At 35.7% G+C, this 19,164-nt stretch overlaps 1 protein-coding gene and 1 non-coding gene across 4 annotated transcripts; one reads left to right on the forward strand and one right to left on the reverse strand.

Annotated features, from left to right (window-relative positions):
* Positions 1–3,053: 3,053 nt before the first annotated feature.
* Positions 3,054–8,375, forward strand: LOC110104680 (heterogeneous nuclear ribonucleoprotein 1). 3 transcript variants are annotated; one of them, XM_020833902.2, is made up of 5 exons: positions 3,054–3,278; positions 3,739–3,968; positions 4,235–5,435; positions 7,807–7,882; positions 7,978–8,375. In XM_020833902.2, exons 2-4 carry the CDS (start codon positions 3,747–3,749, stop codon positions 7,812–7,814), a joined length of 1,431 nt encoding a protein of 476 aa, XP_020689561.1. In that variant the 5' UTR covers positions 3,054–3,278; positions 3,739–3,746; the 3' UTR covers positions 7,815–7,882; positions 7,978–8,375. The 3 variants fall into 3 exon arrangements, with proteins under 3 accessions (XP_020689561.1, XP_020689560.1, XP_020689562.1); XM_020833901.2 differs by having other exon boundaries at positions 3,054–3,265; XM_020833903.2 differs by having other exon boundaries at positions 3,054–3,246.
* Positions 8,376–11,818: 3,443 nt separating this feature from the next.
* Positions 11,819–11,899, reverse strand: TRNAL-CAG. The gene has a single exon. It is a non-coding gene; the product is annotated as a tRNA-Leu (tRNA).
* Positions 11,900–19,164: the final 7,265 nt, after the last annotated feature.

A 19,164-nucleotide genomic window follows, 5' to 3' on the forward strand; every position in this document is an offset into this window, starting at 1 on the left:
CATTCAAGCCATGGGAGAAATCCAAAGAGAGGATCTCTAGTTTAGGTTTGCATTTAACTCGATGGATAAGAGCTGCGGGGCTCAAATGGATGACAAAGGTGAAGATGAGAGTAGCCTCGTGGAATAAGGTTCCACCATCCATGCTTTGAGAAGAGGCATGGTGTCTCGACTGGAGAAATCCTTAATGGACAAGATAGAGGTGCATGGAGAGCCCAAGAGGAAGCTCAATGGGATGTTAGCTCGAGTTGGGAGCCTACATAAGGTTTATAGGCATACCTTGACATATACATCCACCAGCAACCATTTTTTCTCTAGGGGAGAATTTGATGTAGGCAAAGGGGGGGTCAACACAATTCTATGGAGCCTTGGCTGATTTCGGTTTTGAGCTTAGTTGTTGAAACATTAGTAATGCCAGCTCATTAATATCTAGTGGAGGAATAGCTCATTATGAGCTGATGTTTAGTTATAAAAAATTAATGTTGGGAGCAAGATTTGGTGGGTGGAATTTGATCTTTCACATTCTTCTTGAATGGGAGTTGCTGCAGCTTTTCTTCTCTGGATTTTTCTCACACGGGCTGCTGCTCTCTTCGGGTTTGTCGCTGCCTCTTCGGGTGGCTGCCTACTTTACTGCTCTGGCTCCTCTTTTTGACCGTGAATTGATTGCCTTCTGGTTTCCTGTGCTGAAACCGTGGCTTGTGCTTGTTCCTGGCTGGTTCCGTGGCTTTATTCATTGGAATTTGAGGTGGCTCTTGGGACTTCAGCGGGAATGGCTCTTGGCCTTTCATTTCTATATGGGAATTTGGGAGCTTTTGGCTGTTATGTTTCCCCTCTATGGCCTATATATATGAGATATTTTGAGGAGAGTTATAAAGAGTTATGTGAATGATTTTTGGAAAGAAACCTGAGGGTTTTCTTGGATAGCTTGCGAGCTATGCCACTTCTTCCTCTCCTCTTCTAGGAAAGCTTGCGAGCTTTTCCTCTTTCTTCTCGGGCTTCTAATCTCTTTCGTCTCTCCGCAAGTGCCATTCCATATGTATCCTTCTTCTCAAAGTGAAGCAACTTTAGGGTGTCGTCAAGTGATTGAGTCAAGTTTGTAAGTCGTTTTAATTTTAAAAGTTTGTAAGTCATTTTATTTTATTAAAGTAAAGTTGTTTTGGTTCAATTGTCGTATTTTGTATTCTTTTGGGTATTTTAGTAAGTTTCTTTTATATATGAAGTATTTCTTTTTGTGATCAAAAATTTGGGTCCCTCTCCCAAATTTTTGATTGCATCAGAACTCAATGTGTTGGAGCGAGAGCAGCGAGAGAGGCAAATGAGCCAGGTCAAGAGAAGGCTTGCTATGACATCGCAGGAGCCATGGAAAATAAAAGGAGCAAGAAAACGGTTGGTAAGGAACGAAGAATGATTCAAAATGTCTGCTTTATTTGTGTATGACCTCATTGGGAAAGGAATTGTCCTAAGATAGCTTCAATGCTCCTAGCCAAGCGTTAAGGGCCGGGGTGGAGAATGGGAAGAGCGGTGATGAGGTGGATGCTATGCAGGTGCTACAATAGTAAGGACCAGAAGGAGACAACTCCAAGGGTGAGGAGTTTTCAGTCTTGGAAGACATCCCAAGGGACTGGGAGGGCCATCCAACTCATGGGGATGAGTTGGAGGCACACATTGAAGGCTTGCAAATTGGGATGACGAAAGTCTTCAAAGTACCTTCAAATGCCTTTCCATGTGAGCTACCTGAGGAGGCAACAAGACAAGAGGGGAGATCCCAAGTCCTTGATGCACCAATAGAGAATGAGGAAGCCAACCCGAGGTCGCAAGTACTTGATGCTCTAGCAGGCGACAATGAATCCAACCTAGGAGAAAAGGTGAAGGACCAAGGGAGCCATATATGAAGGATGACCATGTGGCAGTCCAAGGACCTTCAACATAACTTCAAGAATGTTCTCGATGAGGACATCGTGAGAATATGTGGCAGAATGTCATGCCCAATGAGGTTTGGCTAAACCCCTTAAGTGTGACATGTCGAGTGAAGGAAAAGAAGTTCTTCAGAATAATTCCTAAATGGGGTTGCATGACATTGGATGGTTCGGGAAGATTATAGAGCATTCTAGAAGGTTCTATAAGATTCTATAAGACTTTAGAAGGTTCCAGAAGATTCTAGAAAAATTTGGAAGGTACTAGATAGGCCTAGAGTTTTCTAGAAGATTCTATAATACTCTAGAATGTTTTAAAATGGTGTGGATACTTGGACTGTATTATAAGATACTATAGAACTCTCCAGAATATTATAATGTAGGTATATTGTAAGAAATGGTGTGGAGTATTCTAGATAACTCCATACTCATGTATCAAGGAGGGAGTTACATATTGTTCTTAGGCATGGGAGGGCGGTCATAAATAGGACCCTCCCTTTTCATTTGTAATTATCTCCTCACACCCCTCAAATTCCTTTCTTTTTATAACTTTCCTTGTTATAGTTAGCTTTCTCATTCAACTTTTCTCTTTCTAACCAAGCATTGTATGAGTTTAAGGCTCCTTAGCACTAGTGATGAGTGGTAAGGCCGCACGGGTGACTAAAGCAAAGTTTTTCTCGTGACAAGTAGTATCAGAGACAGTTCAATCCCAGGGCTAAGGCACGGAGCCAATAGGAGGCACAATTGGCAAGGCGTGAAGCCAATTCGAGGAGCAGTTTTCTTGAAAGATGTCATATATATATATATATTTATTAAATAGTTGTTTTTGAATGAAAACTGAAAAGTTAGTAGTTTTCAAAAATAGGAATTTTATTCTCCGATAAATTTGTCGCATTTTTAAGAGGAATATTTGTCCAAATTTAGCTGGCAAATTGCGACTCGTTACTGCTGTGGGGCACAGATCACGTTAGTTATTGCAATGATGCCACGTATGCGAATAAGAGCTGTTTCGTGTTTTATTATTGACAGCTGTTTTTACGCCACCAGGCCATCTTCTTATTATCTTATTTACATCTGATGCCCTCCGTTCTCTTATATATCGTTTCGGCTTCCCCTTCAATTTTTTTCTTCGTTAATCGAATCGAGCGGAGGAAATAAAGAAATATATTAAAAATTGAGAAAAAAAAAATCGAAGAGAAACGAAGAGAGCTATATAAACGGAGAGAGAAACAGAGAGGTGGAGAAGGCGATGAGGAGCTCCTCTGATCTGCGGATGCAGACAACCAGATCTTAGTCTGAGAAAAGAGAGGGGATTCTCTCGTGTTCTCATCCGAAGGTGGAGCGCAGATCGAGCGGTGAATATTTCACGTTCAATTCGATTCCTTCTGCTTTCCATTTGTTTTCATCCGTTTTCTTGCTTTTTCCGAATTTTACTTCGTTTCTGTTCGATCGGACAAGGATCTGAGCATCCACTGTTGATTTACGGGGTGCTTTTTGTTCAGCAGTTATACTGCAATGCTTTTTTGGTCTTGGGCTTGGGTTTTGAACTTGGATGCGGTTTGCGTTGGGTTTATTCGTTTAATCTGTCATATGTTGGGCATGTAGTATGCATCGGTTATTCCGCTGTGGTAGTTATTCTGGTTTGGTGAAAATTGAATCGGTTGTTGAATAGATCGAATTTCGTTGTCTGGTTAGTGGATTTTTGTATCGGATTGGATCTAGTTGGTCGTGATTTTATTCGCGATGAATAGGTTGTTGGATGGTAGATTGCTCCTCTAATTGTGTGTTTGTGATTGTTTGATTGAGAATATTGCGTTGTAAATTGCAGGAGGGAGAATGGAGTCGGATCTCGGAAAACTTTTCATTGGGGGGATTTCCTGGGACACCAATGAGGATCGCCTCCGGGAGTATTTCAAGGGCTTCGGGGAAGTTGTTGAGGCCGTGATCATGAAGGACCGGACCACTGGTCGTGCGCGCGGTTTCGGGTTTGTCGTCTTCGCCGACCCCGCTGTTGCGGAGAGGGTCGTCTTGGAGAAGCACCTGATCGATGGCCGGATGGTAAGTAGCATTTCCTGATCGTTTTGTTTTAATTGGACGTTGAAAACTTGAAACGTACATCTATATTTTAAATGGGCATGCTTGACGTATTGGTGGACAGAAAAAGAAAACACTTGATCAATCTTAAGTCGATATCAATCTTACATACATTGCAATATAACTGTTACTTTTTAAGTGTGTTTTATTCTATTTTCTTTTGAGATTGAATTTCATCTGTTTTCTTATGCACATTCCGTGTAATTCTAGTTTTTAATGATGAATAACAGGTGGAAGCGAAGAAGGCTGTACCGAGGGATGATCAACTCATACTTAATAGAAACATTGGCAGCCTCCCAGGATCTCCTGGTCCTGGACGCACCAAAAAAATATTTGTGGGAGGCCTTGCCTCCACTGTAACAGATGCAGACTTCAAGAAATATTTTGAGCAGTTTGGGGCCATTACAGATGTTGTTGTAATGTATGATCACAACACTCAGAGACCAAGAGGGTTTGGTTTCATAACATTTGACTCAGAAGATGCCATAGATAAAGTTTTGCTCAAAACCTTTCATGAACTTAATGGAAAGATGGTGGAGGTCAAGAGAGCCGTTCCGAAGGAGCTCTCTCCAGGACCTAATGTGCGGCTACCAATGGGGGGCTATAACTATGGTTTGAATAGGGTCAACAACCTTCTTAATGGATATAGTCCTGGTTTCAACCCAAGCTCTACAGGCAGCTATGGAATGAGAATGGATGTCCGGTTGGGACAATCGACTGGTGGTCGGAAAGGAATCCCTCCTTTCAATCCTGGTTATGGAATTGGAATGAATTTTGAGTCTGGGACTAATTTAGGTTATGGTGGAAACTCTAATTTCAATAGTAGCTTTAATTATGGTCGAGCCATAAGCCCATATTATAATGCAAACTCAAGCAGGTTTGGCAGTCCTATTACGTATGGTGTGGGTAGTGGTAATCCTGATTTATCATTTAGTTCAACAGCTCGTAATATATGGACTAATGGTGATCATAACTATAACACCACTCCTGCAAATTCTAATTCCTACATGACCTCTACTAGCGGCAATGTTGGCGGTTTTGGCAACAATAGCCTTAATTGGGTGGGTTCCTCCTCTCCACTTGCAGTGCATGGTGTGGGCAATAATTCAGGCTTTACTACTGGAAATTTGAGCTATGGAATTGGCGAGAATAGTTTCGGTTTAGTTCCAGGTAGTTATGGAAGGAGCAGTGGCGTTAGCTCCGTCAATACTTCATTTGCAACACCAACCAATGTATACGATGGAAATTATACAGATTCATATGGAGGTAATTCAATCTATGGAGATCCTACTTGGCAAGCAGCTTCATCTGAGCTTGATGGATCCGGTACGTTGGCTTATGGATTTGGCGCCACACCTTCAGACGTAATAGCCAAGAGTTCGTCAAGTTATATGGGTGGTTATAATATTGCAACTAGACAAATGAATAGAGGTAAGCAAAATCCTCTCACCATTGTAGTTTCAATTCAGATATTGTGTAGCACTAATTGTTCTTATTGGAATTAGAACAAAACTCAAAAGTTAGTTGAGGTAATTTCTTCTAATAGCTTTGTGACTACCAAACATCATAAATGATGGTAGAGTATGCTGACTTAAATATTTGAAAATTTGTTTTCGTTTTTTATCCATGCCTTCTTCTTTGTTATACCATCTTTTCTATCACCAAACATTATAAATGATATTAGACTACGCCTACTTACTTAATATGTAAAAATTTGTTTTCATACTTTAAACATTGGGATCAAGGCAGAGGGCTCTAAAAATATGAACCTTTCTGAAGTGCGGCATGAGGGACCTACATGGTAAAAATAATGATGTAAAAACATTAATTGCAAGCTAACCTTTTGTTGCATCTCCAATCTTCCTTTCTCCTCTTTGTAACAATTGCCCTTATTATCCTTATTGCGTGCCTTCACCAAAAGCCTTAATCTCCTCCATATTCTTTAAGAACTCACCACTGGGGTTGTCTGATTATTTTTTTTCCTCCAACGGACAAGACTTAAATTTGTGGATGATGCATGAAGAACATATGCTGATGTTTGTAAACCATTGGTTATACAGGAAAATATCACAAGAAATGATAGATCATAAAAAAGGGATAATGAGAGCTAGAGACGCTAAAATAAGTTTGGTTTGGGTGTTAACCAAGTTACAATAGCAAGGTTTTGTTCAACTTGTGTCTAACTTCTTGTTCTGTGTTCGAACGATTTTAACAATTGCCAGTAATATTTAAATAGAAAAGAAGAGGACAACCTAATGGAGTGCCTGACTTGTCCTCCTGAAACGACATGATTACTGAAGTGACATGGTATGAAGGGATGTACCGTCCTGAAGCGAAATTGTGTTTGTGTCTTGAAATGATTTGATTTCTAAATGTGATGTGGTTTTCGACAAGACAGGTTAGCCCTCTAGCAGTTTATTTGCATCATAGATAGAAAGAATGTCTCAGGATATATTTTTTTAAAATATATTGCCAAGATAGATTTAGAGTTCACCTGTTCGAATCATAGAAATAGGAGAAACTATTAGGCTCGGAGATCGGACACAGAGAGCCGTCCAGTTTGTCTTTGTGCATCTTTTACTGTTCATCACTATACTTTTGTTGTTTATAGAGACAAAACCGAACGGTTCTCTGTGCCCGATCTCGGCACGTCATAATCTCTCCATAAATAGACTCTTTGCACAAGGGTAAGGTTATTGGTAACTTCAAGCATTTGGTATGCGCCTTCGTAAATACTTCTAATAAGGAAATGTAGTAAGAGTTAATGGTCTATAATCCTTTTTTTTGAATAATGGAAATTCATAAATCAAATTTAGATTACCAACAAGGGCATTGTCAGTGTTAAATGACCAAGAACAACAACATCAAGCCTTCATCCCTTTACATTTAAAAAATGGAAAAGGAAACTGAAGGGAACTAGTATGAAATGGAAGGAGTAAAGACAAAAAGGTGTGTTTTGAGCAAACAAAGGGAGGCACAACTACAAATTAGGAGTTCTTGAGAGCTTCTTGCATGAGAGAGAGGGAGAAGAGGGAAGAGAGCAGAATTTGGAGAGAAAACTTACCTAAAGTTTTATTCCAATTTTTTCCAAATTATACATCAGCATACAATACCTATATTTAAACATTTACATTATTGTGGTAACTTGCATGATCAACATATCCTAAAACTAGACAACACCTCACAAAATTAATAGTAATTAATCTCTCATTTGAATCATATTTGACGAATTTCTCAGCAAAGGTTCTTGTATATCTCAAATATTTGATGTGTTCTTTCTTTTTTGCACCTTCCATGTCTCTTGTGGGAAGGAGGTAAAAAGAAAGCAAGGGTTCATTATCCTCAGATTTGCAAAAAATCAATAATTTATCGAGTATGATTATAACCTATATCTTGTTCCTTAATGCTGAGACATATTTTGAGGAGAGATTCAAGTCATTTTCCAGTCAATAGGAGTACTATTTGATTTGAATGCATGATTCAAGAACAAATTTAATTTTAGTTATCAATTGTGTATTCTTTCATTTCTCTAAGTTCAATGTACTTTCATTGCATGATACGTTGAATTTTATTTAAAAGTACAAATCGTGCAGAACATATGACAGCTTCATTTGGGACGGCTTTTTTGCTGCTTCTTAAATCAGCTTTTTAGTACAAAAATTAAAACTTTTATACTAGAAAGTTGTTCCAAACGAAGCCTACAAGAGAATGTTCTTTTGATAGATTTCCATGAAATATTTGCTTGCAGATAGTAACAGTACTTTCTGAATGGTTTCTAACATATGGAACTTTTTATTGACAGATGGATAACATTCTTGCGTGCATGTTTCATTATTAGACATTTCCTTTTCGTGATCCAGCAGAGTTAGTGTGAAAATGTATCAAACTTTCCTCCTCCTTTGAATCAATAAACTAATCTTTCTTTAGTTTTCATACAAATTTTACTTATATTTTCTTTTACTTGCTTTCGCAGGAGTTGCTGCCTAGGGGGTTTCCATTCTTTTGGTGTCAGGTCTTATAGCATGTTAAGAATTCAGTTGAAAAAAAAAAAGAAAAAAGAAAAAAAAAGGTCATTGTTGTGAATTTCAGATTTCCCGTTAAAATTTATAAATGGTTGGTTAATTATTTAGGGCTAACCAGAGAGTTTATCTCTTAAAATTTGAATTCTAGGTTCCCAAGTATATAGGTTTTTGTGTAAGGTTTGAGATTTGAGTTACTTTCTACAATTGAGCTTAGGCTTTCCTTTCTTGAGATTGTGCAGAGATGTAAAACCAGATTGGCCGATGATACTATCAGATGAGTGCTTGATTTATGTCAGTGATAAGCGTGATAGACACTTTCCCTTTAAATAATAGAAAACTTCTTTGGTTATCTGATTTTGTCAGGTAATTTTCATTTTACCTTTGTTCTTCATTTTTTCCAAAAAAAAAAGTTGTGAACTTTGATATCGATCTAACATACATCGCAACTTATCGGGGATCCACTTGAGAAATTATTACGTGTGGAGTCCGGACATAGAGCTGCGTACGGACTCTGCGTATTTATTGAGTATTTACTGTGTTTTTAAATACATAGTTAATACGTAGTAAATACTCAGTATCGTAGTAATATAAAAAATTATATTTTGATCACGTATGAATGTTTCATTGGAGTCCGGACGCAACTCTACATCACGTAATAATTTCTTGTAAGAATAAAACAATTCACTTTTAAGATGTTTGTATGATGCCTTTGCTTTGCTGAAGAAGCTATTATTTGATTCTTAAATTGTTTCATGTGGGTGCAGAGAATTTGATTTCCACCTTTACTTTTAGATGTTCAAATATGCTTTAGACCTATGATCAGTCTTTCAAATCATGGAAATAACTTTCATGCATAGAATATATATGTAAGCATTATTCTTTTATTTTATTTTATTTTTCTTTAATTTTAGTTCTTTTTTTTTTTAATGAAGAGAGCATCATAGAAAGATTTTTTTTTTTTTTAATTTTTGTTCTTTAACAGTAACATTGCTGTTTAGGGTTTTGTTCTTTTGTGTTTGGTTAATTTGAGTGCTCAAACTTTTAGTAATGAGCCTGCATGCTGTGGATGATGACTAAACAAACATAGAAAACCTTTATTAAAGAAATAACAAGATAGAAGTTATTGTGGAGAATCCTTCGAACAACTTTTGTGTATTTGCTCACATTTAAGAGGATATATGCCAAAACTGTAAAAATTTAAGGCTATTTACTCTCAAAAGGGGAAAAATTATTCTGGGCAGACGCTGAACACCGTCTGGAAATCATGCAGAATGAGCCACGACACCTCGCTCGGTATCGTTGCTCGATACCATTGATGTGGCTGCACCTGATTCACATTTGAACGTAGAGCTACGTCCGGTCTCTGCACAGAATAATCTCTCAAAAGAGAGTTTGCCTGACGTCGGAAATAGGACAAGACTTGTAGTTGTTGGTGAAAATATTTAAAGAACATGCAAAATGATTTTTTTTGTTGAAAAAATGTTCAATCTATTTACAATCTTTATTACTGTATTAAAATTTGAATTGTAAATCTTTGAAGGAAGTATGATATAACTATTTCTAAATCACTAAGCTATTTGGTACATTTGCATGTTGATTGTTTAAATAGAAATTTTAAATGATAGAAAAAAAACTCAGATTTAATAGAAGAAACAATCCTGATTGCCTTACTACCACCATATCATACCCTCTTGCATCAATAAATATCGTTCGTCCTCTTGTTATAAGTGAAATTGAAAATTATGATACAAAATATTACCACTACTAATGCCTTAAGCCTAGAGCATATGCAGGGGTGTCAATATTTGACACAACCCGAAAACTCGACTTGAACCTAACACGGAAATTTCGGGTTCGGGTTTGGGTTAGAGTTTTCGACCCGTTTTAAAAATCGGGTCGGGTTGACTCGGAAATCCGAAAATGATCCGGTTCGACCCGCTGACCGAGCTGCCCTGCTGCGCTGACTGCCTAGCCCATGCCCGCCCCCGCGTGACCAAGCTGCCCCGATGCGCTGCCCCACTGACTCACCTGCCCCCCTGCGTGACCACTGCCCGCGTCGCTTCGCGTCATTTCTGCTGGCCCCGCGTCACATACCGCCGTGTGAATCATGGTCACGTCGCATCCCACGTCCCGATGCCGCCGGACGTCGAACGTCGCTGCCGCTGGACGCTGCTGCCGCGCTGAAGGCTCGCTAATGCCGCGAAGCTGCTCCCGGGCTTGTTGTGTCCGTGGGTCGGGCCGGCTTCGAGTCCGGTAAATCGACTCGTTTGTAAAAAACGGGTCGGGTTCGGGTTAACCCAAATAGTGCCGAGTCATTTTCGGGTTCGACCCGAACCGACCCGTGACCTGAAATTGACACCCCTAAGCATATGTAAGGCAATAAAGAATCAAATGTGAGGAAATAAAAGGGGGTGTTAAAAAGAGAGAGGGTAGCAAGGGAAATGCAAATGAAGGGAGTGAATACATATATCTTGTTTTCTTATTTGCCACTATCCAAACCTAGCCAATTGTCTCAAATATCAAGTTAGATGAGCTCTATGGTTGCAAGTCATATATGACTAATATTGATATATATTTTTTTATAGTGAAAAAATAAGTTTTTATAATAAATATTTAATTAATTTATGTTTTGATTGCAGTATTGATGTGTAAAATTGGCTTGATCGAGTATGAATCTAGATGCATGGCTGAATTGTAAATTTTCAAGTCCAATTTCAGGGCTATCTTAACTTTGATTTTTGCATATTTATAGTCAAACTCAATGTCTCAATGAGATAAATCAATGTATAATAAAAGTGATCAAATCTGGATTTCAATGAGCCTAATTCAAGCACTCAAAGTGCAATTAAAATTTTAGGACACTAATGGGATAAATAAATAATATCAAAATCTCATATGCTTATAATAAAATTGAGTGTCCCAAAGATGATTTCGAATTTTATTATATTTAAAAGACACGACATTGTACAAAACTTATAAATAGACCAGACTCTTCATATAAGAGAGGATAGGAGGATATGAGACTTGAATCTTAGCTTGAGATTCAAAGGGAACTCTAAGATTTAAATAATATTGAAACTCCACTTTCAAACCTCACCCAAATGCCGTTATTGAGCCAACAGGCACAAACCACCATCCAATCGCAATCAAACTATCGCCGTCCACCGTTAATATTCTACTCAAACCTTTTTTTTTTTGTTAAGCTACTCATACCTGTCAGCTCTAATCACCACTATTTGACTACAATCCTCCACCTTTTAAGTACATTACGAACTCAATCAAATGAATTTTGACTCATTAGATTTATCCTCCAACTTCTAAGTGCATTTCTAAACTCAGATTTAAATAAATTTTGACTTCTTAGATTCATTTGATGGGCATTTGTTTTTTAAATAGCATAAGCAGCTAAATTTCTCTACAACTCATCAAAAAGAAAAGATTATTTGATTTCCAAATGCACGGTTCAAAGCATAATTTTCTGAATATTTAATGAGTTGAATTCAAAATAAAATAATTTTGAACTCTTTTGATCCATATCATTGTAACTAAAGCTTCATCTGAGCTATTTGGATAACTTTTTATTACTTTTTAATTTAATTTATTGTATAAATATTTTTTGAACTAAAAAAATTTGTATTACATAGAGAATACTAATAAAATTATTATAAATAAATAGTTATATATATTATAAATTTAATTTTACCATTAATAAATTATTATGCATGCTTCAATTGGGCACCTGTGAGATGTGGGGGAGAAACAAAAAGTTTGTAGATTCTCAAAATATTTTTTTGTCAAGAATGGGATTCGAACCCATGCCCTTTCGGACCAGTACCTGAAACTGGCGCCTTAGACCAACTCGGCCATCTTGACTGTGGTGATAAAATTTAGTCCTTATATTTATTTATAAATATACGTATTCCTGTATAAATATTTTACTGTGAAAAAAGCAAAAGAATTAATTATGATCGATTTTTTAATGAAGAAAATAAATTGATTTAAAAAAAAAAACTCCCTCAAATAAAAAAGTTTTCTTAATACATACATTATATATTATGCAACCTTTAAAATGTTGGCTAAAAAAGCAGAGGCGGAACCATTAAGCCTCTAGGGGGGACAATTGCCCCCCCTAAAAAAAATTAAAAACTTGTTTATTCAATAGATTTTTAGGTAATTTGTCCTTTTTCATAATTTTTTTACTTTTTATTATAAGATTCTTTAGGCAATTGCCCCCCCTAAAAAAATTAAAATACTATGATCTTTAGACGATTGCCCCTTAGAAGAGTTATGCACATTATGTAGAGGTGTTATTACAAGAGATTTTAGGAAATTATCTCCCTAAAAGTTTTAAAATACTATGATCTTTAAGCAATTGCCTCTAGTATAATTAAACACATTGTGTAGAGGTGTTCTTGTTAGGGAATGATGGAACAAATACAAAGAGAAAACTATCTTGAAATCTTAAGTCTATGTTATCAGCATCTGATACAAGCCATCGTCATAAAAGCCGATGCACATTATCACCATCAATGTCAATACATGCCATTGTCATTAAGGCCAATGCACATCTTTGCTAACAATCTAATGTTATGTGTCTCCACAAATACAGGCACCATCTATTGCTAAGGCACATGCAGTCGCCACCAACTCCATCACTTGTAGATGCCAATAAAATTGGTCATCGATAATTAAGGATGTATATAAATTCTCCTAAAAAAAATCCCTACTAAATTTTTTGAAATAAATAGGGTATTATTGTATTATATGTCCTTTTATTTCTAATATAGTAATTCTTTTAGAGACTGTTTAGCTATTCTTATTATAAAAATCAATTTTTCATTACTGAAAATTTTGAAAAACAATAAAAAAGTAACAACAAATCAGTAGTCAAACTAAAATTATGATTGCTTTCTAAAAAATAAAATGATGAGAAAATTGTCTCAAACAGATCCTTAGTCATGAACTTCTATCATATTTAAATCATGAACTTATATCATATTTCAATCCTTACTTATTCATCTCTAAGAGGAGAAGGCATAGAGGTGGGGTGGTGGAGTTGATAAGAATAGCTTAAGGGAAATTAAGTTTGTTACGGGCTAGAATATACGCGGCGGTAGAATTTGTAATTTTACGTCCAAGCGTTGTACGAATATTCAGCACACACAAACAGTAAAGGAAAAAATGAACATCATGATTTTGACGTGGAAAACCCGAAAGAGGGAAAAACCCACGGGGCCACGCTCAGTTGAAGTAATTCCACTAGTGTTCGTTTGAAGTACAGAGGTTGATTCGTCTCACAAGTCAGGACGATCAAATTACAATCATTTTCTTCTAAATTGAAACAAAGTTACAAAGTTTTGCAGAATTCCGATGTCTCCCGAACATCCGGCAGAATTCCGATGGCGGAAAGAACTCTGACGGTGGTCGAGGAGGAGCTGATTCTCCTCCTTCTCTTCTCTCCTTCTTTATCTTCCCACTTTAGTCCCCTTGTGAAGAATGAGGGCTCTATTTATAGTTTTTCTGTAGTGGCATTGCTTGTAAATAGGTGTGAGATCAGGGGCAAATAGGGAGTGGTCGAATGGACGGTTGATGTTGAATCCTTCGATCATGCATAGTTCGTTGGACATTTTTAGGCCTTAGTGATGTCGGAATTTGGCGATCTTGGGTTCGTTGGATTCGTCTCGTCGAGCCGTTCGATTCGAGTATAAGCTCGTTAAAATCGGAGACCGTTTGGTAACTCAAATTGTGATTCGAACCTTCGAACAACACTTTGAGTCTTCGATTCAGACTCATTTGGAATCGGATTGAGTTAAATTTGGTGTCGTTGGGTTCGTATTTCCGAGACGCTTAGTTTGACTGTAAGCTCGCTGAAATCAGTGTTCAGGTGCTCCCGAATTTAATCTTTGAAGTTTTCTGGTTGGTTTTTGCCTTGAGATTCATGCCCGAACAAGATGATTTCATGATGACGTATCAAAGTTAACATGGGAAATAAAGTATATTAGCTCTTATATTAAATAATTATACAATCAGTTCATTGTTTCTTCATCAACAACTTAGTAATATTAATCCAAGCTTCATGTTTTATAAAATTTAAATAATATATTACATAAAATAACAAAATAATATAACTATCACATATTTAATATTTAATATTACAATAAAATTTGAATTATAAATTTGATATTGGAAAGTGGAAACTTAAAGAATTATTTATCTCTCAATTTTGAAAAAAAAAATCTAATTTCACGGAATAAATCCTTTAAACTTTGAATTCATGAATTTTCATAAATTTAAATAATGCTAATCACCCTTAATATAACCATCATGCCATCAAATTTTTCATATAATTTTTTTATCATTCTTTAAATTAATATTTAATTAGCCTTGAAAAAAACTGATTTTTTATAATTATTTAGTAAAATATTAATAATCATAACTACATGCCAATAAATAAAATTATTTAATTAATTTCATAATTAAACTAATTAATGAGTTAATTATCAATTATTTTTATCAAATAATCTATTAAGTAGTTGCCTTAGGCCCTTAGGATTAGATCTGGATGAAGATCAATTTTATTCCTACTTAGTCTAATCAAATAGTTCATTAATGATCATTTAATTATTTAATTAATGACATTAAGTCATTTATTATAATTAATAAAAATATGGCAAGAAAATTATAATTAAATATCAAATTAGCTTCAATAATTATTAGCAGGATTAGGCCCAATAAACATTTCTAATAGGATTCCGGAACACGTGCAATGCATGCTCCTTGTAAACCCCAAGGAAGAGGACATACTCGCGCACGTGTGTAAGTGTGTTGACGCCTACTCGCCTACACGTACATGGCCGTACAAACAAGAGAAATAAAAAACATGCCAGAATACTTTCTTACTTATAAATATTTAAATCTTAAAAATAACATTATGCATCATTTGAAAATGATAACATTTTTTTTTTATTTGGAAGATGAAGGCCCTTTCAAAATAGCATTTTAGGCTTCGTTTGAGACGTCTTTTTTACTGTTTTTTAAAGTAAAATTTTAGTTAAATTTTTTTAAATTTTATAATAGAAAGCTATTTTAAGAATAAATAAAAAAACTGTCCCAAACGCACCCTTAGTGTTATATGCAATTTTGGAGATAATTTTTCTCATTATGCTTTAATGAATTGTATGTAAAATAAAATAACTTATTATATAGCTACAATACTAGGGGTGCCAAAATCGGGTTTCGAGTTGGGTTCGATGACGTGCCGCTGGTTGACACGACCCAAACTTGACCTGTTTTTGCAAACGGGTCAAAAATGTTAACCTGAACTTGACCCGTTGAGTTTTCGGGTTGACATTATAATACCCAAAGTTTGTTAAAAGTAAGTAGGACTATTTCTCAATAAAATTATTAATTATTTTTTTTCATATATAAAAAATATCAAATTATTTTATTAGCTTTTAATTTTAATTTTGATTCTTATAGTATAATTATCTGTATTCATGTAAAAGACATGTTATCATTTAAATGAGTTTGTTCTAAGCACTTAATTAAAAGTATTATATGTAATAATACTTAGCATTAAATTAAATGAATGATTTAATTCCTAAAGCAAATAATCCATTTTCCTATTTATGGTTACTGTAGCATATTCACTTAGCATGGCATGCAATGGCTGGTCCCTCTCATACTTCATCCAACGGATAACATTAATGTATAGTGGCTTAGTGGAATTAATTATATAGTATTATAATAAAGAATGTATTCTTAGTGGAATGATTATATTATTATATTAGCAACACCTATAGCAATTTTTTCATTTTATTTTTTCCTTCCCATTCAAGAGACGAAACTCTGCAAGCCGTGGGAGAACTGGAGCTGAAAGAGGCGGGTTATGTGTGAGAATTTTAAGTTTGGTAGCTTTGAGGTAGGAGTTTTAAGCTTTCAGAAATCTGAGATAGCAATCTATGTAATCTTTGTGTTGAATTACAATTTTCAAATTTCTAAAATATAGCTGAAGGTGGTGGTTGCTTAATTCAAGAATATGGAGGAATGAAGTGGTATAGTTGTGACCAAAATTGAAAAAAAAAATGTGTTGTGTTGAATGAGGAAGTTTTATGAAGGTTGTTTACAAAAGGAAAAGAAGGTAGAGTCTAGGAGAACCAATTCCTCTCGAGGTGAGATACCCAAATAAGGTTATAAGAATTAATAAATATTTTATTATTACACTTCATCTTGATTATGTTTATGATCACATGTATTTCTAGTTTATTTTGATTATTTTGTATGAATATGATTGTTTATGTATGAAATTATTTATGTAAAGAATAATCTTTAGCAATGTGAATGATTTTGTAAGCATAAAAAAGTAAATATTCATAAACTAGTGAATGAGCAAAAAAGACACCTAAAGCGCACCTAAAGTGCACCCAAAGAACACCTAAAGTGCACCTAAAGGGCAACTAAAGGGCAGTTAAAGGGCACCTAAAGGGCAGCTAAATGATAACTGAAGAGCAGCCAAAGCGCAACTATGTCATCAAAAGCATATGTCATTAGGGCTAAAAAGTATGACTATATGAAAAGTGAAATAAGTTATATATGAGGGATATGCCAGCACAAGTAAAGACGAAAGACCTGATGAGGTAAGCCTACACTCTTAATTCTAGAAGTTGAGAAATTTGACTCAACCCTGAATGAGAGAACAACTTCCATTCAAAAAAGTTGAGAAATTAGACCTAATCTTGAATTGAAAAGTTTAAATGGTACAAAAGCTTAAAGCCATTATATAACTTATTTAAAGATGTTGCATAATTTTGGCAAGATAAATAATATTGCTAGGCACTTTCAGGTTCAATATGACATTTCAATATGTGTTTTAATTATGTTAGCATTGTTATGGTATTTTTTAATGGTTCATTATTATTTCTTATAAATTGCTTGTATATTTCATTGAGCCAAGCTCATTAGCACTGTTGTACTGCAGGAAAGGAGAAGAAGCCCTTGGGACAATAAAAAAGGTGACCGTTCTTTTGATGTAAATACGTTTTGGGTGTGCAAAGAGAACTAAAACGAGATCTGAATGCTAGATGTACAGACTTTTGGGTATGTGAATGAATTTTAAAAGTTTTAGTAGAGCTATGTATTTATTTTAATTATGTTGATGTTCAATAAGGAATATTACATGCTTCATATTATTAAGTGTGGAGTTTGATATATTAAAATCCTTCTCTGTTATACTCCAGTTTGCATGTTAGAGATTGAGCCAAACTGGAGTGTGACAGACATGACCCGGTCAAACACAACACGAAACGTCGAAGCCGACATGAAGGAACTTCATCAAAACTTGAAGGAAGCTAGTTAACGTGATTTTCAAGCTGATAATTAGGAACATCATCAAAAGAGGCGAGCTCTCGTGACTGCAGAGCCGACAGGAAGGAACGTCGTTGAAGGATGCGAGGTGTTCACGACTTTCGTATCGACAAGAAGGAATATCATCACAGGAAGGTCACTTACTTGCTCAACTCGCTCCATTGTGGGTCGCTGAGCGAGGATTGCTTGAGAAGAGGAAAAGCAAACCCTAAGCTTGTGGCCTTGCGAGTCGGGGTGTCAAAAATGAGTTGTGGGTCGGGTTCGAGTCAAACCCAACGGTGAAACCCGATCCATTTTGTAAATGGGTCATATTCTCAAACCCTAACCCGACCAACATATGGTCTATGTCAACCTGACACCACCCACCTCACGACGTGAGGGCATCAGTCATGTGAGTGCAGGAGGCGTGTGAGGGCAATGATTGTGCGAGGGAAGTAGGCATGCGAGGGCGTGAGCCGCTTGACTCGACGGTGAAGGCTTGATTCACTTGACTCGACGTCAGGAGCATCAGTTAGCAATGATAAACATATCAGAGGCTTGAGCTGCTTGACTCGAAGGCAACCCGATGGAGGCAATGCCCGACAACGGACGCTACTGAGTAGAACGACACGACAGATGAAGCGACAAACGACACAACTGAGCAGGAAACGAATGATCTGGGTCAAATCCTGTTGATTTCGGGTTAACCCGAACCCACCCTGGTCTGGTTCGAGTCAATCATAACCCAAAATTTTTTTGGGTCGGGTTCGAGTCATGTTTTTGGGCCGTGTCAAAAATTGACACCCCTACTTGATGGCGGAATTGTGGATCCGGGTTAGCGGGTTGATCCGGGTCAACTATGGGTTAGCGGGTTAACCTTAAACCGGCCCCTTTTTCAAACTGGTCGAATTTGGAACCCGAACTTGACACGTTTGCATAACGAGTTGACCATAATCCGAAATATTTTTGACGAATTTGGGTTGAATTTTTTGATCATAACAAATATTAACACCCCTATACAAGACAATGATCAATGAAAAAAATAAGTGCTGAGACATCCTCATATGTGAAGAAAACACAAGAGAATTGGCTTAGATTATTTACAAAGTTTGAATTTATATGTCATATAATATTGGTGATTGGATAAATATGTCTGTTATTACTTATTTCTTTATTTTGGAGAAATATGACATAAATTTAAATTTGAATAAAATCACTATTGCCATAAAATTATAAAACATATTACTTAGTGATAATGTGAATGTTTGAATAAGATGGATGTTCGAATTTATCACTTATGACATCTCTTTCAAAACAAAATTATGAAAAAGTTATATTTAACGGGCCCAAAAATAAAATCATTATAAATTAAGAGAAAATAATATTATACTTACATATAGATTCTATGAGATGTATAGACATCGCTAAATGATAATTTATGACAAAATTAACAAATAATTATTATTTAAATTTGAATGAACTATTAATATTCTCAAGACTCTTCACCTTATGATATATTTATAATACTTTAATAAAAATAACTTTATGCATTAAATTATAACTCTTAAAATTATATGCAATTTTTATAATTAAAACATTAAATAATTTAATGTAAATGAAAATTAGATTTAAAAATTAATAAAACACATTTCACCTCTTAAATAATATTATATTTAGCTAGAATATATTATTGTAGATTTTTTTTGGGGGATTTTTTTTTTTTTGAGTGATGGAGTGTAAGTTTTATTTAGGTAAAATAATTCCAAAAAATTTGACAGCAATTCGCCCACCCTCAT

This window comes from Dendrobium catenatum, unplaced genomic scaffold, assembly GCF_001605985.2.
Source record: "Dendrobium catenatum unplaced genomic scaffold, ASM160598v2 fragScaff_scaffold_72, whole genome shotgun sequence".
Lineage (NCBI taxonomy): Eukaryota > Viridiplantae > Streptophyta > Magnoliopsida > Asparagales > Orchidaceae > Dendrobium > Dendrobium catenatum.

What these genes read in the sequence shown, in the direction of transcription:
- LOC110104680 (XM_020833902.2), top strand. Translation starts at nt 3,747, where the DNA reads ATGGAGTCGGATCTCGGAAAACTTTTCATTGGGGGGATTTCCTGGGAC. An exon ending in ACCTGATCGATGGCCGGATG is followed by an intron (nt 3,969 to 4,234) that starts GTAAGTAGCATT and finishes GATGAATAACAG; the next exon opens with GTGGAAGCGAAGAAGGCTGT.